This window comes from Triticum aestivum, chromosome 3A, assembly GCF_018294505.1.
Source record: "Triticum aestivum cultivar Chinese Spring chromosome 3A, IWGSC CS RefSeq v2.1, whole genome shotgun sequence".
Classification (NCBI taxonomy): domain Eukaryota; kingdom Viridiplantae; phylum Streptophyta; class Magnoliopsida; order Poales; family Poaceae; genus Triticum; species Triticum aestivum.
The window spans coordinates 17,287,505-17,309,255 of record NC_057800.1 but is presented as its reverse complement, the minus strand read 5'-3'; the positions used below and the strand labels follow the sequence as shown (position 1 = coordinate 17,309,255).

The 21,751-nt window shown below is 42.5% G+C and overlaps 1 protein-coding gene and 1 pseudogene across 1 annotated transcript; both read left to right on the top strand.

The window, feature by feature from the left end:
• The first annotated feature begins 6,434 nt into the window (after window positions 1-6,434).
• On the top strand, window positions 6,435-15,548 carry LOC123056629 (probable polyamine transporter At3g13620). Its single transcript, XM_044479962.1, has 4 exons — window positions 6,435-6,619; window positions 7,303-8,021; window positions 8,635-9,155; window positions 14,841-15,548. Exons 1-4 carry the CDS (start codon window positions 6,435-6,437, stop codon window positions 15,546-15,548), a joined length of 2,133 nt encoding a protein of 710 aa, XP_044335897.1.
• Window positions 15,549-16,511: 963 nt separating this feature from the next.
• On the top strand, window positions 16,512-21,560 carry LOC123056628 (probable polyamine transporter At3g13620; annotated as a pseudogene).
• The last annotated feature ends 191 nt before the right edge of the window (window positions 21,561-21,751 follow it).

Genomic DNA, 21,751 nt, shown 5'->3' with positions numbered 1-21,751 from the left:
AGAGGTAGCAAGGGGGCACCGTACACGGCTAAGAGAATAATTGATATGCCTTTGGGGTGCCCCCGCCCCCGTATATAAAGGAGGGGAGGAGGGGGTGGCCGGCCAAGAGGGGGCGCCATGGGGGGAGTCCTACTAGGACTCCTAGTCCTAGTAGGATTTGCCCCCTTTTTTTGCTTTCTTCACCGAAGGGAAAAGGAAGGAGAGGGAGTAGGAGAAGGAAAGCGGGCGCCCCCTTCCCTAAACCAATTCGGCCTCCTCCCTTGTGGGGGCGCACCAGCCCCTTGTGGGCTAGTTAGCCTCCCTCCTATGGCCCATATCTTCGACCGGGGGGTTCCGGTAACCCCTCCGGTACTCCGGTATGTACCTGATACACTCCGGAATCCTTCTGGTGTCCGAATACTTACCTTCCAATATATCAATCTTTACCTATCGACCATTTTGAGACTCCTCGTCATGTCCGTGATCTCATCCGGGACTCCGAACAAACTTCGGTCACAAAAAACACATCTTTTCTTATATACATATATTTATATTTACTAATTGGAGGCACCATTAAAGCCTTCTCATTGATCCACATCATTGAAATTAATTGCACGGTTGGATTAAATAATTAACGCCAGAGATGAAAAAGAAACTTACGTAACACATGGTCCAAAAAAGGTCTCCTGCCACGTTTTGGTGAAGCAAAACAAAGATTGCATCCAACGTTGCCTAAAGAAATGATAGCATTCTTCTATTAAAACATCTAGAAATGAAAAGGAAAAAAAATAGGAGAGCAGATCCGTTTGATTTACCCTTCAAACTCTAATCTTCTCCCGTGAAGTAAAACAAAGAAAGCATCCATCGTATCCTCCCAAAAAAAAGATGTTGACGTTGGTAAGTGATTTTTTTTCCATCAGCAGATATGCTAAACGTAAGATGTGATTTAAGTCTGGTGTGAGAAATTAAAAAAAGAGCAAGTCCATATATGGTACGATTTGTCATTCCGCAAAAGGAAAAATACTACAAGTCATGCGTGATTTTAGTCCAACAGGATAAAGTACGCATGTTGGAGAGTCCATCTATGGTACAAGTCATACGACATGCATGATTTAATTCTGGCGTGATATGTTTCTTTTAAGAAAAGAAAAAGGCTGATGTGATTTTTTTTGCAGGGAAAAAGTCCGACGTGATAGAACAAACAATACTACCCCTGCAGGTACGTTTAGAGACAAATGTGTCCCTGTATAAATACATGTGTACAAAAACAATACGAGGGCCCATGCGAACAAATAAGGGATGCATGTACGGCCATTGAATCCCTGCAAAAAATGTACGGCCATTGAAACGTGGTTGCAAACAAAAAATATATAAGGGCGTCCTTCAGTAATGGGAAATAATATTTATTCATCAACCAGATATTGCATCCTTGGAACTTTTATATGCATGTGGAAACAAAGAATGGACACATATAAAGTTGTAGAGATTTGATTGGATAAGAGGGCACTACAATAAAAATAAGGAAATTAATTTTTAAATTCATATTCGACGGTAGATTCATACAATCTTCTCAGTTTGCATGCCAGTCATGATGAATGATGCTCTGAAGCGGGTGTGCCGATGGTTCATCGATGCAAACCATCTCAAACTCTGTCGGCTTCCATCCCATTTGTTTATCGATCCAGTGACCGTAATCTCAGGGTGCAACGATGGCGAGTGCTTTTCTAAAGGGTAGATGTTTCCTCCACACCCATGCATCGCCAGAGTCACGCCCAACACTTGGTTTGTCGGGCGTGAGGTCCGTCTTCATCCTCATTATGGCCCTAAGAAACACCAGCATAGATGGCTGGGTACTTCTAAAAAATACTACATTTTTCTTGGCCCAGGGAGAATACAAGATTCAAAATAATTAGATTGGTTAGTCTCCTCTATACTCAGGACGCACGTTTTCTCTTATCGTGGATCTAGGATGAGTTTGGTACTTCGTTTGCCATGTATGTCAAAAAAGATCTGTGCGATGAACATAAAATCTTCTTCGCACTAAAACAGGGAAAACTATTCATGTAAAAAGCAAAAAGGAAACACATCTCTTCCTCAAAGTAAAAGGAAAAACATCTCCCTCAACTCCTATATATGACTGCTGACTCCTTTCCTTCGATTCTCCTCTCCTATCAATGGCCCCCAACAGTTTTTCTCAGTGAAGGATATCCCCTTCACCATCAAGTGCCCTCTCCCACCAGCATGGCCATCGGCAAACCACAAACATCCCAAAGTCAGGTACCACACTGGGATGACAAGCGACCCCAAGCGACGACTGAACTTACATGCATGTGTTACAATAATAATCTACATCAACCTATTCCTATTATTATTCGTTGACATTTTTGAATTTTCAAAACTTTGTTATGTTAAATATTGAAATTGCTAGATCGTGCAGGTGCACGGGTTGACGACTAGTAACTCATAATACAAATCGTCATCGAACGTTAAGCGTGTGGACCCTACGGGTTCGAGAACTATGTAGACATGACCGAGACACCATCTCAGGTTAATAACCAATAGCGGAACCTAGATGCTAATATTGGTTTCTACATATCCTATGAAGATCTTTATCGGTCAAACCGCAATAACAACATACGTTATTCCCTTTGTCATCGGTATGTTACTTTCCCGAGATTTGATCGTCGGTATCATCATACCTAGTTCAATCTCGTTACCGGCAAGTCTCTTTATTTGTTCCATAATACATCACCCCGCAACTAACTCATTAGCCACATTGCTTGCAAGGCTTATAGTGATGTGCATTACCGAGAGGACCCAGAGATACCTCTCCGATACTCGGAGTGACAAATCCTAATCTTAATCTATGCCAACCCAACAATCACCTTCGGAGACACATGTAGAGCATCTTTATAATCACACAGTTATGTTGTGATGTTTGATAGCACACAAGGTGTTCCTACGATATTCGGGAGTTGCATAATCTCATAGTTAGAGGAATATGTATAAGTCATGAAGAAAGCAATAGCAATAAAACTTAACTATCATTATGCTAAGCTAACGGATGGGTCTTGTCCATCACATCATTCTCTAATGATGTGATCCCGTTCATCAAATGACAACACATATCTATAGTCAGGAAACTTAACCATCTTTGATTAACGAGGTAGTCAAGTAGAGGCATACCAGGGACACTCTGTTTTGTCTATGTATTCACACATGTACTAAGTTTCCGGTTAATACAATTCTAGCATGAATAATAAACATTTATCATTATATAAGGAAATATAAATCACGACTTTATTATTGCCTCTAGGGCATATTTCCTTCGGAAAGGACATGAAATCTTCTCTTATCTAAGAAATTGGCTCTACATGCAATCCAACACATAGAGTCACGTATCTTATTAAAGTTGGGATCTACTATTATGAAGATGAAACATATATATGTAAGATACAACTTATTGGGTTACTTGACTCTAAATGTGTGTGTGCCTTTGGATAGCGCACTATAAGAATATGTCTTGGGAGTGTCCTAAAGAGAAGCTATTAGCCCATATAAATTGCTGACCTGGGAGAAAGTAAACTGCCGACCTGGGTGAATGGTTCCTCTTAGGTACATGCTTTCAAATTGTGATTGCATTAAAGAAAAAAGGCCACCTAGGATCATACTTATTATTGCACATTTCATCATGTTAGTAGATAATGTTAAAATCTCCACCCACCAACATGTTAAAGATTTCGCACCATATCTCTGACCAAGCTATGAAAGGGAAGCATGCTTGAGCTCCGATTAGGCGGCCCCATAGACTGCGAGGGAGGCAACTGAAAAATCAAGGCCACCACAAAGGTGACGGCAAAAAAGGAGCTAAAAATTTGGCATTATCTATTTTCCGTAAGTTAGATAAGGTATAACTTATGGTCCATGGTTTTCTTGGCCACAAATGGTGCCTTGCCAAGTTAGGAAGACCTTCGTTATTCCAAAGCACACCTATCATTCATGAAATGTTTTTGAAAGTGATTCCTCAAACTACAATGGATCATCAAAATGTCGTATACCTACGCTTGTTAGTTACCTTAACCGGGGCAACTGAATGGACCGTCTCACAGTTTGATAGCCCCTCCTCGTCAAGAGCCAGACCCTCACGCATATTATGAATAGAAGGAACTGAAAACCCTCGTGCTCTTCATCCTCAGTGTTTGCCATAAACACCATCTTATGTAAAAAAAATCCAAGGCTCTATTATTTTCGAAGCATTCGCCTACGAGTGCTTGGTCTATTTCTATCACTAGCTTATTTACTCGTGGTTATATCACTTGCTTGCTCATTATATACAGAGGCACACATAGTTGGAAATTTAGAGAACTTAATTATCTGCGATTCCCTAAATTTAGAGAACTTTGACAATGTTTATAGACAAAAATATTAACATATACAACAACAAATCAGCACCATTAGATTCAATATTGAATGTACTTTCACATCATATAAATTTGTTATGTTAAATGTTTAGATTGTTCTTTATAAACTTGGTCAAACTTTACGAAGTTTGGCGCCAATCAAATCTAATATGCAGAGTAAATAAAAACAGAGGGAGAAAGTTACAATTTTCTTTTAGTTTCTTAGCAGCAAACTCATATGCAAAATATTAGTTAAAGTTGGATCATTGAGACTAACCATATCAAAATTGTCAAGTACATTGTAATTTTTGGGCGATATCAAAATTGCCAGGTTTTAACAAAGGAATATTTCACATATTTAAGGACGATCCTAGGAAATGAGATGGAAAAGTTGTCGAAGGTAAAATAAAAATGCTTTCTACTTAGGTTTTCTCTACCTATTGACAAGAATAGCTTAATACAATAAGATATGATATATGTTTACCTATTGCATTCGATGGAACGTCTAAACCATTGCCCATGAAAAGAAATTTTATCAACGCCACAACTGATTTATTTTGTGAAATTTCTTTTTATCTATTCATCAACTATTAATTTAGTACGAAGAACACGCGAAGCAAAAATTACATTTAGGTCTGTAGACCACCTAACAAGGACTACAAACACCGGAGCGAGTTTTTAACTATATATTTATAGTACGGACTGATAGATTTTTAACTATATATTTATAATAATACCAATTAGTGTGAAACTGAATGTTAACCTGGTCACATAATGATACAACCTCAAAACGATACTAGAAAACAACTCATGCGTAAACGTAATTCTATGTATGGGTTTATTTTTTCATGTATAAACGAGGCATATGATCACTAATAGCAGAAATTCAATTTGGCACATGGGAGTATATGCTCATGCCATTGAAAAATATATTTCAAATGTTAAAAAATCCCAAACACAAATTTGACGCTTACATCTCAATATTGTATGTGGGCATGCCAAGTTTCGTGAAAAACAGATATTTTATATGAGAGCGGCGTTGCAGCACCCGAGCTCCAGTGCTGTCTATATTTGACATTTTCAAATTTGTATTTTTGAAGTTTCAAAAACATGTGATTTTGTTTTGGACTATAGAAAAAACAAATTCCTGACAGTATATAGGACAAAAAAGGTGCCATTTCTGTCAGAAATTTCTCTTTTTTGTATTTCCCAAAATAAAAAGTATTTCTTCTCTCGATTTCTACCAGTCCTTAAGAATATGTGTACCTATTCACATATTTGTTTTAAGATTTTTTTGAGCATCGAAAGTGTGTTTTTCAAAAATTTCAAAAATCAAGAGCAATGAAGCTCAGTAGCTGCAGGCACTTTTCGCATTTTATATGCCATGTTGTGTAAAAAAGGCAAAATAATGTCTCATGAAAAACCTTTTTAACACTTTTTTTCTTTTTTACTTGTGACAGAAAAGTTGTCGGTTTTCCGCAAAACAAGTTTATGTGCACATAGAATGTCAAAATGTAGTCGGGAATCATTTTGTCAGAATTTTGTGACATCTCAAAAATATGTTTAAAACATATTTTAAAAACCAGGAGCATATGCTCCCATGTGCCAAAACGCCTCTCTCCTGTCATAACAATCATCCCCAAAATGAAAATGATTAAAAGGGCTTTCCATCTCGAAGGCGATATTTTATTTGCTATTGAACAGTATTATTTACTACTCCCTCCGTCCCATAATATAAAAACGTTTTTGACACTACTGTAGTGTTAAAAACGTTCTTATATTTTGGGACAGAGGGAGTATCACATAATGTGGACATGGATAGAACCATCAATTTATTTCATTGTCACTTTCAACAAACTAAAGGGTTGCCCTCGCATTTGTGAGGGCCACCATAGTACTAATGAAAAGACAGCTCAGCTAGATATTATTTTTGTGGTGTTTCTTACATATCCTATCAGCTACTCAAGTTATATAGCACAATGCCCACACGAAATGATCGGTACGTGCGCTTAGCTGCCTAGCTTGTTCCTCGACACTCTAGCAAGTAAACTCACCATGAATCAAGAAATCCTAATGACCAAGCAATCATCACCGACACAGAGTCAGGAAGAACAAGAACATCCTCAACTGCATGCCACCGTCGCGCAACAAGGCGGTGGCTCGACACCGTCCGAGTCCAACCACCAGCGCAGGATCACCATGATTCCGCTCGTGTTCCTGATCTATTTCGAGGTGGCAGGCGGCCTGTTGGCGCCGCTTCTCCTCACAGCGCCACTTCTTCTACCTCACACAACCAGGGGAACACACACATGTATGGACCAAGGAGGAGCCTAGAAAGCTTTGCCCAGAGGCTCTTCCCCTTGGTGAATACGTTGGCTACATTGTTTCTGCCTCAGCCTTCACGGCCTCTTTCATTCTTACTAAATCAAAGGTATTTATACACGGCCAGGGCCAACGGCCTGGTCCACAACCCATGCACACACACTCACTATGGTTAGCACACGTCCATCATTCCTAGAATCACTCTAGGTCTAGATGGTTCGGCCACTAACTTGACCGTCCACTACTAACAAATTAACTCCATGCATTTAGCTAACAACTCTTCGCATGCAAAGCTACTCCAATAAACCGAACGACTTGCCATGCATCCGACTCAACTTGAACCAATCCATCATGTTCCAGCCTTGTCACGTATTGCCAACTGTCACTGCATCGCCGTATCGCACGACCTTGCCGTCTCGTGCAGCATTGCAGCTTCACACTGCCATCGGCATCTCGTCGTGCTCGCCATATCGCACGGCAGCCTGGCATCTCGCCTTCTCCGCGCGCCTCCATGAAACCTTGCCGCCTAGCTACTTCTAAGAGTACATGCAATTAGAAAAACTAAATATGCGGATACATTGAATCAAAATTAATGCTAATACGGCCCGTACGGCTCCGAGCAGGCAGTCCGCGCCGCCGGGCCGCTGTTCACTCTACTGGGCTTCCTCGTGTTCCCCTTGGCGTGTGGCGTCCCGGAATCGCTTGTCACCGCCGAGCTCACCGCCGCGTTCCCGGGGAACGGCGGCTTCGTCCTCTGGGCAGACCACGCCTTCGGCCCGCTGGCAGGCTCGCTCCTCGGCACGTGGAGGTACCTCAGCATCGTCATCAACATCGCCGCCTACCCGGCTCTCGTGGCTGACTATCTTGGTGGCGTGGTGCCGGCAGTCGCGAGACCCGGCAGGGCGCACATGGGCACGGTGGTCGGCATGACGCTTCTCCTCTCCTTGCTGAACTATGCCGGCCTGAGCGTCGTCGGGTGGGGCGCGACAGCACTGGGGATAGCCTCCCTGGCCCCGTTCGTGCTGATGACGGCCATGGCTGTGCCCAAGGTACGCCCGCGTCGGTGGGCGAAGCAGGTGAAGGGGAGGAAGAAAGACTGGAGGCTGTTCTTCAACACGCTGTTCTGGAACCTCAACTACTGGGACAGCGCGAGCACCATGGCCGGCGAGGTGGAGCGGCCGGAGCGGACGTTCCCGCGGGCACTTGCAGCAGCGGTCGTTCTGATTGCCGCCAGTTACCTGCTGCCGCTCATGGCCGCAACCGGCGCCACGGACGCGTCGCCGGATGCATGGGTGAACGGCTACTTGGCTACCGCCGCAGGTACCTACAGTCTACAGACGCTTGCCACCTTACGTACAATTGTCACAATAATTAGGGACTGAAATCAATGAGGAAAGGACGTAGTGGTGGTGTCATGATGATGATGCTATATCTCGACTTCACAGACCAATTTTGTGGTGGCGATGAGAGAGTCGGTTTCCGGGGTCCTATTCACACTGTACGGATGGACAATAATTGTTGAACAAATTAAGACAGTTATAGCATCTTGCCCTCACTGAGAAAGACAACTCACTGTAGAACATAGAGTGATATTGTTAGTTCTAAAATGTATGACACTTCACCATAATGCCTAGGCTATGTTTTCATATTGCATTTTTGTTGCAACAAAGCTGGATGTTAGAAGATGATAAAGATGGGATTGTGACTTGCCTATGGGAAATGTAGCTGCTAGAGCTGCTATTGCTATGAGGTGCACATATGAAAAACAGTGGTAAAGCCAACAAAATAGACGCAGTTAGATCACTACTGCGGTCAATACTCAAGAAAAAAAAAGCATAGGCATGGCATGCTTGTGCTACAATCAAGCTAGGTTGAATCTAGCGAGTGAATGTTACAATCGGCCTTTTAACTTAATTTTGTTGTATCTAAACAGGCATCATCGGGGGACCATGGCTCAAGTACTGGACCGGTGCAGGCGCAGTAATCTCCTCCATTGGCATGTTTGAGGCCCAAATGAGCAGTGGCGCGTTCCAGCTCCATGGTATGGCGGACCGAGGCCTCCTCCCGTCCGTCTTCGGCAGTCGTGCCGCTCGCACCGGCACCCCATGGGTTGCAATCACTGCATCAACCGCTATCACCATCGCCGTCTCCTTCCTCGGTTTCGACAACATCGTCGCAACATCAAATTTCCTATATAGCCTGGGAACACTACTCGAGTTCTCCTCCATCCTCTGGCTCCGAGTCAAGTACCCAACACTGAAGCGCCCATACCATGTGCCTCTGCCACTGCCCGCGCTCATAGCCATGTGCATTGTGCCATCGGTATTCCTATCTTACGTGTGTGTGGTTGCTGGGTGGAGGGTATTCACCATTGCTGCAGGGCTGACCGCGCTCGGTGTCGGGTGGCACGGCCTCATGAAGCTGTGCATATCCAAGAAGTTGCTCAGTTTTCGCGTGCCTGAATCATCATGTTGATTCATTCTTGGCAAATTCCATTGTCCACAACACTCACATAATATATCTAGAAATGACTATTAATACCCGGTAGAACTAGCAAGGTGATTCACGGAAAAGAATTCTATGAGACCAGGTCTCACGCGAGACCCATCCTGATGGATGACATGTGGCATTCACAAATCACAAAGCATCCCCCACCCCCCACTTAAAATCAGAGGGGAGGGGAGATTAGATGCTTTGTGATTTGTGAATGCCGCGTGTCATTCATCAGGACGGGTCTCACCTGCTAACCGTGATACATGGTCTCATATAATTTTTTTTCGTGATTCGCGCATTTGCGCGACAAGAATTAAACGTGTCATATATTTGATATTATTTTGTCCAAAATATATTAGGTCCCATCGTCAATTGTTTGAAATATAGGAAAAATATATGTCTTGCATAAAGATGAATGCACTTAGGATTTTCTATTTCACCCACACTCTGGATTATTTTCATCAAGTGTATCAGATTGTGTTTTGTATAAATAATAGCATAAGTGCAGTTGCACTCGGTTAGTTTGTTTATTTGTGTAAGACACATTATACATATATCTGTGATACCCTTGGTGTCATCTTCCAACCAATAATCTTTTGAGAAAAATAACGCAAAATCAAATCCAAATATTTGATAGCTCATACGTGGGCTGACATATCTCTGTATCTATGTGAGTTTCCGTGCATGTAGTGCATTGTCTTTCTCGATTGGTATACAACTAGCCATTCAGGTTTTGGCTGCTGGATGTGTTAAGACTGCAGCCTTCAAATACTATATGTAATCCCAGACGTCCTGTATTTGGATTGTGCTCAGTTGAATGATGGCCACCTAAGTTGGTTATAGGTTATCATTAGCTTAAATATTTTGGTTGGTACCACTACTACCTGAAGGATATGCTACTCTCTCTGCTCCTCATATTTTTTTGAACGAAACTAGGACAACGCCCATGCAAATGAGCATGTGACGGCCGCAATGTACTTTTCGTTAAAAGTAGTTATGATCCCATATAATTTTTTTGTGCAAATCAATATACATTTTTGGCTTCAATTAAAATCTTTATTAATTATATAATATTTTACATTGTTATATAATTGTATCACTTCCTGTTCTCAAGATTCAAATAGTTTTATGGAACTGCATTGCTTAGTACACGAAAATAACATAACATCAAAGTGCTTTAATAAATTAATTAATCATCATATCACTACAAAAAACCTGTTAATCCATGACGGATTCCTGATGACGATATCAAAAACTGTCATGGATGGGCTGGTACAGCCCCGCAAGCCCGCTGAAGCCCGCTAAAGCCCGACTAAATGTTCCGCGTATAAAAACCTAACCCTAACTCCCTCCTCTTCGGCCCCTCAACCTCATCAGCTTGCGTGCGTTGGGCTGGACAACCGCGACCCCAACCCCCTCTACCGTGTCGCCTGCTCGACCGTGCTTCCTGTGGGGACCTCCTCCGTCGCGACACGACGGTGTCTGACCTACACTGCAGCTGCTGCCTTGCCTACAATCATCTCTGGTGAGCACCGTGACCTTACAGCGACAATCAGGTAGCTGTAGTTTTAGTGGACTACCGCTGGTATTGATGAATCTCAAGTGGCTACTATTATGAGTTATTTTGAGAACTTGTAACATGATCTTGGACCACTAATGAATGATGGATGCATAATTTTTTTATGGTGCATGATGTGTGTGTTTCTTTTTATTCTTCAATCTCTGTTATTTCATTCTGTACTGAACTTCATAAGGCAGTGGTTTGTATTACTGGATGTGAAGACTGAATGTTCAACTTATCACTGAATACTAGTTAAGAGGATTTGTTTATCAGATTAGCCTCCCACCCAATTTGTCTTTTAATATTGTGTAATATTTTTATGTGGTATTATTGTGCCTTTTATTTCATTACGGATAGTTTCATTGAAGAAATTTTAGAGGCAAGATATGCTTTTCGCTAACTCTGGTCTCCATTTTTTTGTTTTCAACATGGACTTTTGTTTAGAGCTTGATTCAAGGCCTCGTAGATTTTAGTGAGAGAGGCCTCACAGTATAGATGCAATAATTTTCAATGTTTTTATGTCATCAAGTTCTCTCTAAAGGAATGCAGAAGTTTTTATTTGCATAATGCACTAAATACACAACCTTCAAATACAGATTGGACCAATTATTAATTATGCGACCAACAAATTTGTTGTTGCGAGTAACAGTGCCAATATATATATTTCTAATCCTACTTCTTTTAATGACTTTTAGAACACTTCTTGTTTTACCATTCCTCCCATGTTTGTCGTTGCTTGCTTACTCCTTCATACATGCTCAAATACCTATATTAATACTATACAGTTGTTGAGTGACAAATGTTTCAAAGGTAACCATCTTATCTCAGTTTTGGTGTGGCATCTTTGATTTTGTAAGAGATAAATATTATCATATGGTTAAAAAAACACAACTGTGTTTGTAGACGAAGGAAGATCTATAATATAAGACAATTCATTGTACATCAGGCTTTCAATGAACATTATTTCTGCAAATTCACTATGAGCATGTAGAAAATATGACAGAACCACATGTTTTCGCAGATAAGAGCATGACAATTATTCAAGTGAAGATCTTTGTCTTTTATAATGCTAAGCATGCACCTAATTAAGGTTGTGTTTGCTCCTGTGGCATCAATACATTCTATTGATTTACATATCTTTAGGTATTTCTATTATGTTCACCTAACATGATTAGGCATGTATTATTTACCATGTCTAATTGTTTATGCTAAGTTACTTAAATGTTTATGAATGCCCCAAAGATAGTAGGGCTTTCTGGATGTCACTCAAATAAAATCATTCACAAACCAGTTGAGTACTTGCGGGTTTAATTTCCTTACACATGTATATTATTCTTTCCTTACACATGTATATTAAATTTGTAGTTCTCTGCGTCATGTATATTTTTTTGTTAGTGATGCCATTGTTTTTGGTGTATATACTTTGCTATTCCCGTTTCTGCATACAGTAAGATTTCAGAACTTATGACAAAATCGTATCTACTATTCTCCTATGCATTTTTGTATCTTTCCAGAACCAAAACATAACAGTATAATTGTACCTCTTCTTGCTGCCTAATAAAAGGGAATGTTCCTTGCCTGACATATTTCTCTAGTGATGTGAAGTGTATATACTAATGCAGTACTCCCTCCGTCCGGAAATACTTGTCATCAAAATGGACAAAAAAAAGATGTATCTAGAACTAAAATACATCTAGATACATCTTTTTTTATTCATTTTGATGACAAGTATTTCCGGACGGAAGGAGTACTATATTTGTGTTCTGATTTCTTAAGCGGTGAGTTCTCGATGCTTGCTATTTCTAGTACTCATGATGTATTTGGGGATTATTTCGTGGCTCAGGTGTCCACTGATCTGAACTATGTTGGAGGCAAATGAACTTGGTGTGTCAATTCTTCAAGGCCTTCATCAACAACAGCAGTCACTGCTGCATGCTCACACTACAGTATGTATTCAGTCATAACTACTTTATAGTAGTTTGGATATACTTCCCTGAAATGCAGTGAACCATCGTTGACTGTATAGCTCTTTAAGTGTAGTGTAACTTTGAAAGTGTGTCCACCTTGAATATTTCATTTGATTCTTGTTTTCTCACTTAGTGCTATTATTTGTAATATGCTTCCTCATTTCCAAAGTAATTGAATTAGACCAAATTTATAGGAAGCTATATCAACATCTGCACCACAGAATTAGTTTCATTAGATTCATTGTAAAAAATATATTTTCATAACATAGTCCACTTGGCTGCTCATCATAATATAGTATACCTATTAGGTCTATTCTCACATGTAGATAGGTATATAACCATGGCAGTTTTACCTATACCTCATGTGAAATAAAAATGACGGTTCAAATGATAATAACTACTACTGTTGTTGTAATCAACTTGCCATTTCCTAATAGAAGCATTTTGTTTTACAGGTTTGTTTGGTGGTGAGAGCCGCAAAGGAAGTTTGAGCTGTAGAGGTGACGTTGATGATTAAGAGGGCCTGTACAATGTTGTATATTTGTTGATGTAATCTGGTTATTAGGGGCATGTGAATTGATGTTGGATTTGTTCTTGGGCACATTTAAAAGGCCTTTAATCTGTGAAATAATTGAATAGAAATATATGAAATGGGCCAAATTATGGCCTGATGAATGGAAATTAACTGTGCTGTGAATGTTTGATTGATTATGTGTAATGTGTCCTGATGTAGCTGGTTGAATGAATATCATGGGCTTTATTAAAATAAATGCACTAAACCGTCGCACTAAAAAGTGGGACAATGGGCATGGCTGGTTATAAATAATAGGGTAGGATGCCACGTTAGATCTACACCGGTGCCTCTTTGATGCCATGTAAGGTACTTGTATTGGTACGGTGTCATGTAAATCCATGACGGGCAGGTCTGTCGCGGAGGGCCAGGCCTGGGGCGGGCCTGAGACTAATCGGTGACGGCCAGGAATCGTCATGATGGTGCAGTTGTCAAATTATGACGTGATATACATGACGGATTCTAATTCCGTCACAGACTTCCCTCCTTGACGGTTTTGCACTATTCCATGACAGACCGAATCCGTCATGCATTAACAAGATTCTTGTAGTGATACATGCTTTTGTTTGGCATGCTTATCATTAATAAGCAATGAAACTATTGAAAGGTCCAAAAAAAACTACTAAGTAATGTCAATGTATCAATTTGTCCAACTACATATCCGTACATTCCTTTTGGTCATAGGTAATATTTCTATTACTGGAGAAATGATTGGTTTAGGTATTTCATCACCTGCTAACTAGGTATCGAATACTAGATTTGAGTAAATATCTCGCAAACACTTATTATTGTTTCAGTTGTTTATGTGTACACATAATATTTTATTGCACTCTTATGACTCGAAAGAAGTAAAATCATTTAAGGATTGTAGGCATAGGTATTGCATTTTGTGCATGACTATACTGGTTCTGTGTCTATTCGGACTCCTCACATGGTTTCCTATTTTATAGAAACTGCAGAAATAACAACTAAATGAACAAGATGTCCGAAAATATTCGGTTCTTGGTTACATACTCCTCTATCGGCACTCATGTTGGTGGCTACTCACTCCTCGGTCATTTTCTAATTATCATCCTTAAAGAAGTTTTGTGCGTTGCCAATATTTCTAATTATCACATAATATAGGATGATAATATGTATATTTCTATTGGGTATGACATACATCCAAACTAATTCTGTTTCTGAAAATCACAAAAGGCAGTATTAAATATATTTTACAAATATCAAGTTTTATTGATTTTTTCTCTATAATATAAACGTAGTTAGTCCTCGGGCTGCAAGTACACGAACCAGACTCATCGCAGTATGCGCGCCCGCTACATTGGTTGTTGCATCCTCTTAGCATAGGTCTAGCTATACATCTTGTTGTCATTTCCTGAACACTATAGAAAGCAATCCGTTTATGTCCCTGTATGACCTCCCAGTATAAATCTTGTTTGCATATGCAATTGGATTTGTTCTTTATAAAGAAGAATTAAAATAAATTAACAGCATGCCTAATTATTTTCTTGTGCGTGTTGTCCCTACGGAATTTTGTATGTTGTCAGCTGCTTGGGGAATCCACCGACCGTGAGTACACGCTGGATCTCGAGGCAATAGGTGTTCCTCGCAAGGATCTCGCCAACCTTGACTGTGATTTTACTGAGGAGGAGGTGCTGGCGACAGTACGCGCGCAAGGGCTGGACAAGGCGTCGGGGCCCGACGGGTTCCCGGCCAGATTTTACGTGACTTGCTGGTCGATCATCAGAGAGGATGTGATGGAGGCGTTTGCTTCGCTTCAAAGATTGGACTTCCGTGGGCTTACCTCCATCAATCAGGCGTTCATCACATTGCTTCCCAAGCACCCCGCCGCCTTGGAGGTTCGTGAGTTTTGGCCGATCAGCTTGATCCATAGTTTCCCTAAGCTGGCGGCCAAGGTGTTGGCGATGCGGCTCGCCAATGAGATGCTGGGTCTGGTAGGACCTCACCAGAGCGCTTTCATCAGAGGACGTTGGTTGCATGACAACTTTATGTTGGTGCAAGGGATGGCCAGGAAATTGCATGCGTCTAAGAAAGAAGCGGTGATGCTCAAGCTCAACATTACCAAGGCCTTCGACACGGTGGACTGGGCTTTCCTGTTGGATGTGCTGCGACACGTGGGCTTCGAGGCCAAGTGGATCTCGTGGATAGCTGGCCTGCTCGCCTCCTCATCTACTAGGGTTTTGCTGAATGGCGTACCCGGGGAGGTCATCTTCAATCGACAGGGCCCGCGGTAAGGTGACCCGGTTTCGCCACTCTTATTTGTCCTTGTCATGGAGGTTCTTCACCATCTGCTAGGCTCGGCCACGAGGGAAGGGGTGCTGCAGCCCCTGGCGGCCGCAGGTTTCCGGCAACGCACCTCCATATACGCCTATGACGTGGTCACATTCATCAAACCGGACCTGCTAAGCCTTAGGGCTTGCTCGATGCTGCTACATGATTTCGGGTCGGCGTCTGGCTTGCGCACGAATCTGATCAAAAGCTCGGCCCATCCCATTAGATGCTCAGAGGAGCAAGTTCAGCTGATTGCCGCCGAGTTGGAGTGTCAGGTCATGGACAGGCCCTGCAGATATCTCGGGCTGCCGCTTTCCTTGCGTAAGGTCTCGGCGGCGCAACTGCAGTACATGATAGACAGGATGGCCGACCGTTTGCCCGCTTGGCAGGCCAGGCTTCTCTTCCGCGCGGGCAGATTGGAGCTGTTGCGATCTACGTTGGCCTCCATGCCAATGCATGCTATGATGGCGATTGACTTGCCGGTAAAGACGATCACCGCGACCAACAAGATCTGTCGTGGATTCCTATGGAAGGGGCCTCGGGATGTGAATGGTGGACATTGTTTGGTGGCCTGGGACAGAGTTTGCGCTCCTAAGGACCTCGGAGGCCTCGGGGTGCCCAACTTAAGGTTGATGAATACTGCTCTGAGCGCCAGATGGCCGTGGCTCCAACGAACCGATCCCCTTAGACCCTGGGCCGAGTTTAACATGCAGGTTTCGCATGAGTCTTTGGGTTTACACAAGGCTGCCACGAGATGCACTATTGGGGATGGCGAGTCGATGCGCTTCTGGACGGATTGGTGGCTGTGGGATGGTAGACTTGAGGACCTGACGCCCAACCTCTATGCCTTGGTGAGGCGTTTTGGCCGGCTGAAAACTGTTCGGCAGGCTCTGACTTAGGGCTGGTGGCTCGACATCTCGCCGGACATGTGTGCAGACGCGTTGCGGGAGTTCATGGTGCTTGTGCACAAGACGCAGGTTGTGGTTCTCACGCACGGCTCGGAGGATAGGATCTACTGGGCTTGGGAGAGCTCGGGGCAGTTTTCGGTTAAGTCGGCTTACAGGGCTTTCTTCGCCGGCAGGATTGAGGCGGATGGTGCCACTCAGATTTGGAAATCGAGAGCTCCTAATTCTTGCAAGTTCTTCGTCTGGCTAGCGGCAAGAAATAGGTGCTGGACGGCGGATAGATTGGAACGAATGCTGCTCCCTCACCCCTCGGCATGCCCCTTCTGTGATCAGGCGTAGGAATCAATCAACCACTTGCTGCTTGGCTGCGTGTTGGCTCGTCAAGTATGGTCCGGCGTTACCAATGCTTGGGGCAGACCCTCCTGGATGCCGACGATAGACGCGACCTTAGTGAAATGGTGGACGTCCCTCAACCCACAAAAACACCTAAGGAAGGAAACATGGACGGTGGTAACGCTAGTGGCCTGGATGCTATGGAAGCACAGGAATGACATCGTGTTCAATGGTGCCTCGCCTTCGGCAGACGCCGTGCTCAGGAGGATGAAGTTAGAAGGTAGGGACTGGAGGGCTGCGGGTTTGCTTAAGGAATCGGACTCTCTCCCATGTTCGGTAGATAGGTTGGATAGTGGCGAGTGATCCGCATGTGGACCTCTCTGGTTGTGTAACCGTGGCTTGTAACTACTCCTTTGCCCTTCTTGGGCCCTTTTATCTATGCTGCTGATGCGTCAATCTTTGACGCATCCTTGAAGAAAAGTAATAATTGTGTAGTAAGATGATAATAGGGATGTTTTCACTCACATTGGTATCGATTGTACTACTTTTGTAATTGTTTATCTATCCACTGCATTTAAATTAGTATTGGTGTATGTGGTAAGAAGTATCTACAACTTGTACTCGTCGTTTAACATGTGCACTTAAAACAAGTTCATGTGAGCTTTGAAAGAGTGGAGCTCTGGTGACCTATTAGAGGTTAGCTCAATAAGGCGTGGACATGAGAAAATGTATTTACTCCAGTCGGTTCGTATGTACCGCCATCGAGAATGCACAATCCATTGTCATGGCACTCGTGTCATCCATCCAGCACATGTCAGATGGATTTTTTGTATAGTTCGTACATATAAATGCAATATAACCGACAATTGAAACATGTCAGAGGGAGAAGATGAACATGGAATTCTTGTGTAGTTTTTTCGATAGTATGAGAAGTTAGGGATGAACGTAGATAGTGTCCGTGGTAAAGACGGTACGGATCCAACTCTCATGGGACACTAGTGGATGTGGACGTCATGATGTAAAGTATTACTACTGCCTTTTCGGTTTATAAGGTTTGCGAGTATCCCTGGATATATAATTTGACCAATCTAAGATAAGTTGTATAGTCCAAAATTTATACCATTATAATGTATATGAATAGAAGTTTCTAATGATATTTTTTGTGACATATAACTTGCATTATAATTGGCTTATTTGTCAACCTAGAGATACGTGCAAACCTTATAAACCGAAAATGTGGTATTACCAACTTGCATGGGGCTAAGCCAATAATTAAATTATTTCACCAATCAATCATTGTTCGGAACTGCCGTCCGTGCGATACTTAGACCACGCACAGTGGGAGTAACATAGATGGTAACCTCATATTTATCTAGAAAAAATAGATGATGTGTCATGTAATTAATGATGAAAAAGTGGCATGTAGTAACATAGCTAGTTACTGATACTATGAGTAACTTCACACATATCAAAACAAGATGAGTCTATAACCTAATAAATAAAGTGTTGCATGACACCACACATATGTTACTCCCCTCTATAGAGATAGTAACATAGACGAGTAATATAGTCGAAGTAACTCCCCGGTGTGGCTAGTCTTAGTGATCCCATCATTATATGATGATTAATCAATCCATTGATGAGCTACATCTATAGAGATAGTAACATAGACTAGTAATACAGTGCAAGCGCAAGATCACCCTGATTCGGCTCATCTTTCTGATCTACTTCCTGGTGGCAGGCGGCACGTATGGCTCTGTCCGCACAGCGGGGCCGCCATTCACCCTGCTCAACTTCCTCGTGTTTCCATTGGCGTGGGGCGTCCAGGAGTCGCTCAGCATCGTCGTCAACATCGCCGCCTACCCGGCCGGCTCCCATGGCCAACTACCTCGGTGGCGTGGTGCCCGCAGTCGCGAGACCAGACAGGGCACGCTCAGCCACGGTGATTGGCATGACGCTGCTCCTCGCCTTGTTGAACTTCGTCGGCCTGAGCGTCATCGCCTGGGGCGCTACAGCGCTGGGAATAGCCTCGCTGACCCCGTTCGTGCTGATGACAGCCATGGCTGTGCCCAAGGTATGGCCGAGGCGGTGTGTGACCAAGCTTCAAAATATCGGATATCGGGTTCGTATCGGTTTGGCTTTGGCATATTGGATGTCGAATATCAGGTGATATACCAGATGATATGTAGATATATCAGAGAAAACATGTTTAGTTTTTTCATTATTCTGGTTCAAAACATTTACTTTTTGTAAAAGAAAATGAATGATGTCAATGCTTTAACATAACACTTTTATATTCCTAGTTTATTAACTTATTGATTAAGAAAATATTCACAAAATCCTTACTCTATGATTAAAAACAATGCAATATATATGCATTTGTATGAAACATTGTGCATGACTTTGATAATATATAATGAAGTTGTAAATGTGTAATCTTATTTCACTGCTTTCTAATAAAGAATTGCAATCATCTACGTATCATTCTATATCGGTGGACATATCGGGCTAGATACCGGCTATATCGGTCGATATTTTGATCCATATCAGATGATATGTTGAAAAAATGATATTTACCAAATGATATGTTATGTTCACATTGTTAGAGCACCAAAAGTGATATATCGGCCTAGATTTAAAAACTTGTGTGTGACATGGGTGGAGGGGAGGCTGTTCCTCAACACGCTGTTCTGGAACCTCGATTACTGGGACAACGCGAGCACGATGGCCGGCGAGGTGGAGCAGCCGGAGCAGACATTTCCGCGGGCGCTTGCGGCTGGGGTAGTTCTGATTGCCGTCAGCTGCCTGCTACCGCTCATGGCCGCGACCGGCGCCACGGACTCCTCTCGTCGGATGCATGGGTGAAAGGCTACTTGGCTGACGCCGCAGGTACCTACAGATGCTTACGAAATGCAATTATCACAATAATTAAGATACCACGTGCTCACGTCGGAAATCAAATCAAAGAGGAAAGGACGTACAATACAGTTCAGTAAATCAGGTAGTGTCGTGACGACGATAGATCTTGACTTGACTGACTAATTGTGTGGTGGCGATCAGAGAGACGGTGGGAGGTAGGCCTCTCCACTCCAGTGGTTCAGTCCTCTTCACTCCGTACAGTAGGCCATGTTGTACAGAGACAATAGTTGTCAACGAAATTAAGGCATGCATAGCATCTTGTCCTCACTGATAAAGACAACTCACTGTAGAACATAGAGTGGTATCGTTAGTTCTAAAATTCAGGACACATCACCATAATGCCTATGTCTCAATATTACATCTTGGCTCCACAAAGCTAGATGGAAATCCTATATCCTACATACCTAAATAGTTCATCCACAACTCCATATAAAACCCTCTATTTATTATCTTAACATGCAAATATGCCCCCTAGCTCAACAAAGGTCCACCACATCATGCATGAGAAAAAGGTTTTCATTATTAGCTGATCCCATGCACATATCCCACCTCATCACATATGCCACATATGCCACCTCATCAAAGGTCCATTCAACATGCTTAAGAATTTTATTCCATTATATTACGCCATTTTTTTCAAAATATTTTTTGACTACACAGTAATAATAAATTTAATGTATAGGAGTACTATTTATTATTAGTTTTATTTCATATATTATTAATTCAACTATGCATGTTTCATACAATCAAAACACTGTAATGTATTGAATCGATTCACACGGCAAAGTGTGTGGTATTCTCTAGTATATCATCATATTACGCTCACCTGATGTTGAATACGCTTGGCAGATTAGTGGTGGACGCAGTGATGGGCATATGATTATATCACAAGCCGGTGAGAAGGAGAATCGACAAAGGTGTGGAGATTGCGAGGAATAATTAGGTGCACTGGTGGACTAGGAGATGCTAGAAGACGATAAATATGAGATTATGACTTGACTATGGGCCATGTCTAGAGCTCCACTAGTGAGTTGGACGGCAGCAGAGCACTGGCTAGATTAATTAATGTTACAATCCACTGTCCCTTCCGAGGGAAGGCCCTATAGCTTTCAAGTGCACATATGAAAAACCGTTGTAAAACCAACAAAAAGAATAAAATAGACGCATGATGCTCTCTACTATGGTCGATACTCAGGATAAAAAGTCGTAGGCATGGCATGCTTGTGCTACAATCAAGTTGGGTGAAATATGTGGCTGCATGTTACAATCAGCCTTTTAACTTATTTCAGAATTTTATTGGATCTAAACAGGCATCATCGGGGGTCCATGTCTCAAGTACTGGACAAGGGCATGTTTGAGGCCCAGATGAGCAGTGGCGTGTTCCAGCTCCATGGAATGGCGGACCTAGGCCTCCTTCCGTCCGTCTTCTCTGGCCGCGCCACTTGCACCGGAACCCCATGGGTTGCCATCACTACATCAACCGCTATCACCATCACCGTCTCGTTTCTTGGTTTCGACAACATCGTTGCCACAGCTAACTTCCTCTATAGCCTGGGCATGCTGCTTGAGTTTTCCTCCTTCCTCTGGCTCCGGGCCAAGTACCCAACACTAAAGTGCACCTACCAAGTGCCTCTGCCGCTGCCCGCGCTTGTGGCCATGTGTGTTCTGCCATCGGTGTTCCTAGCCTATGTGTGCGTGGTAGCTGGGTGCAGGGTATTTGCAATTGCAGCAGGGCTGACCACACTTCGGATCGGGTGGCACGCCCTCATGAGGGTTTGCAGAGACAATAAGTTACTCAGCTTTAACATGCCTAAATAATCAGGTTGATTCATTCCCTGCAAGTTCCATTGTCCACAATACTCACATAATATACCTAAAAGGGAGTAACTTTGCAAAAAAAATGGAGTATTAATACCCTGTAGAACTAGCAGGGTGATTCGCGCATTAGCGTGACAAGATTTAAATGTATCATATATTTGATATTATTCTCTCTTCAATATATAAGTCCC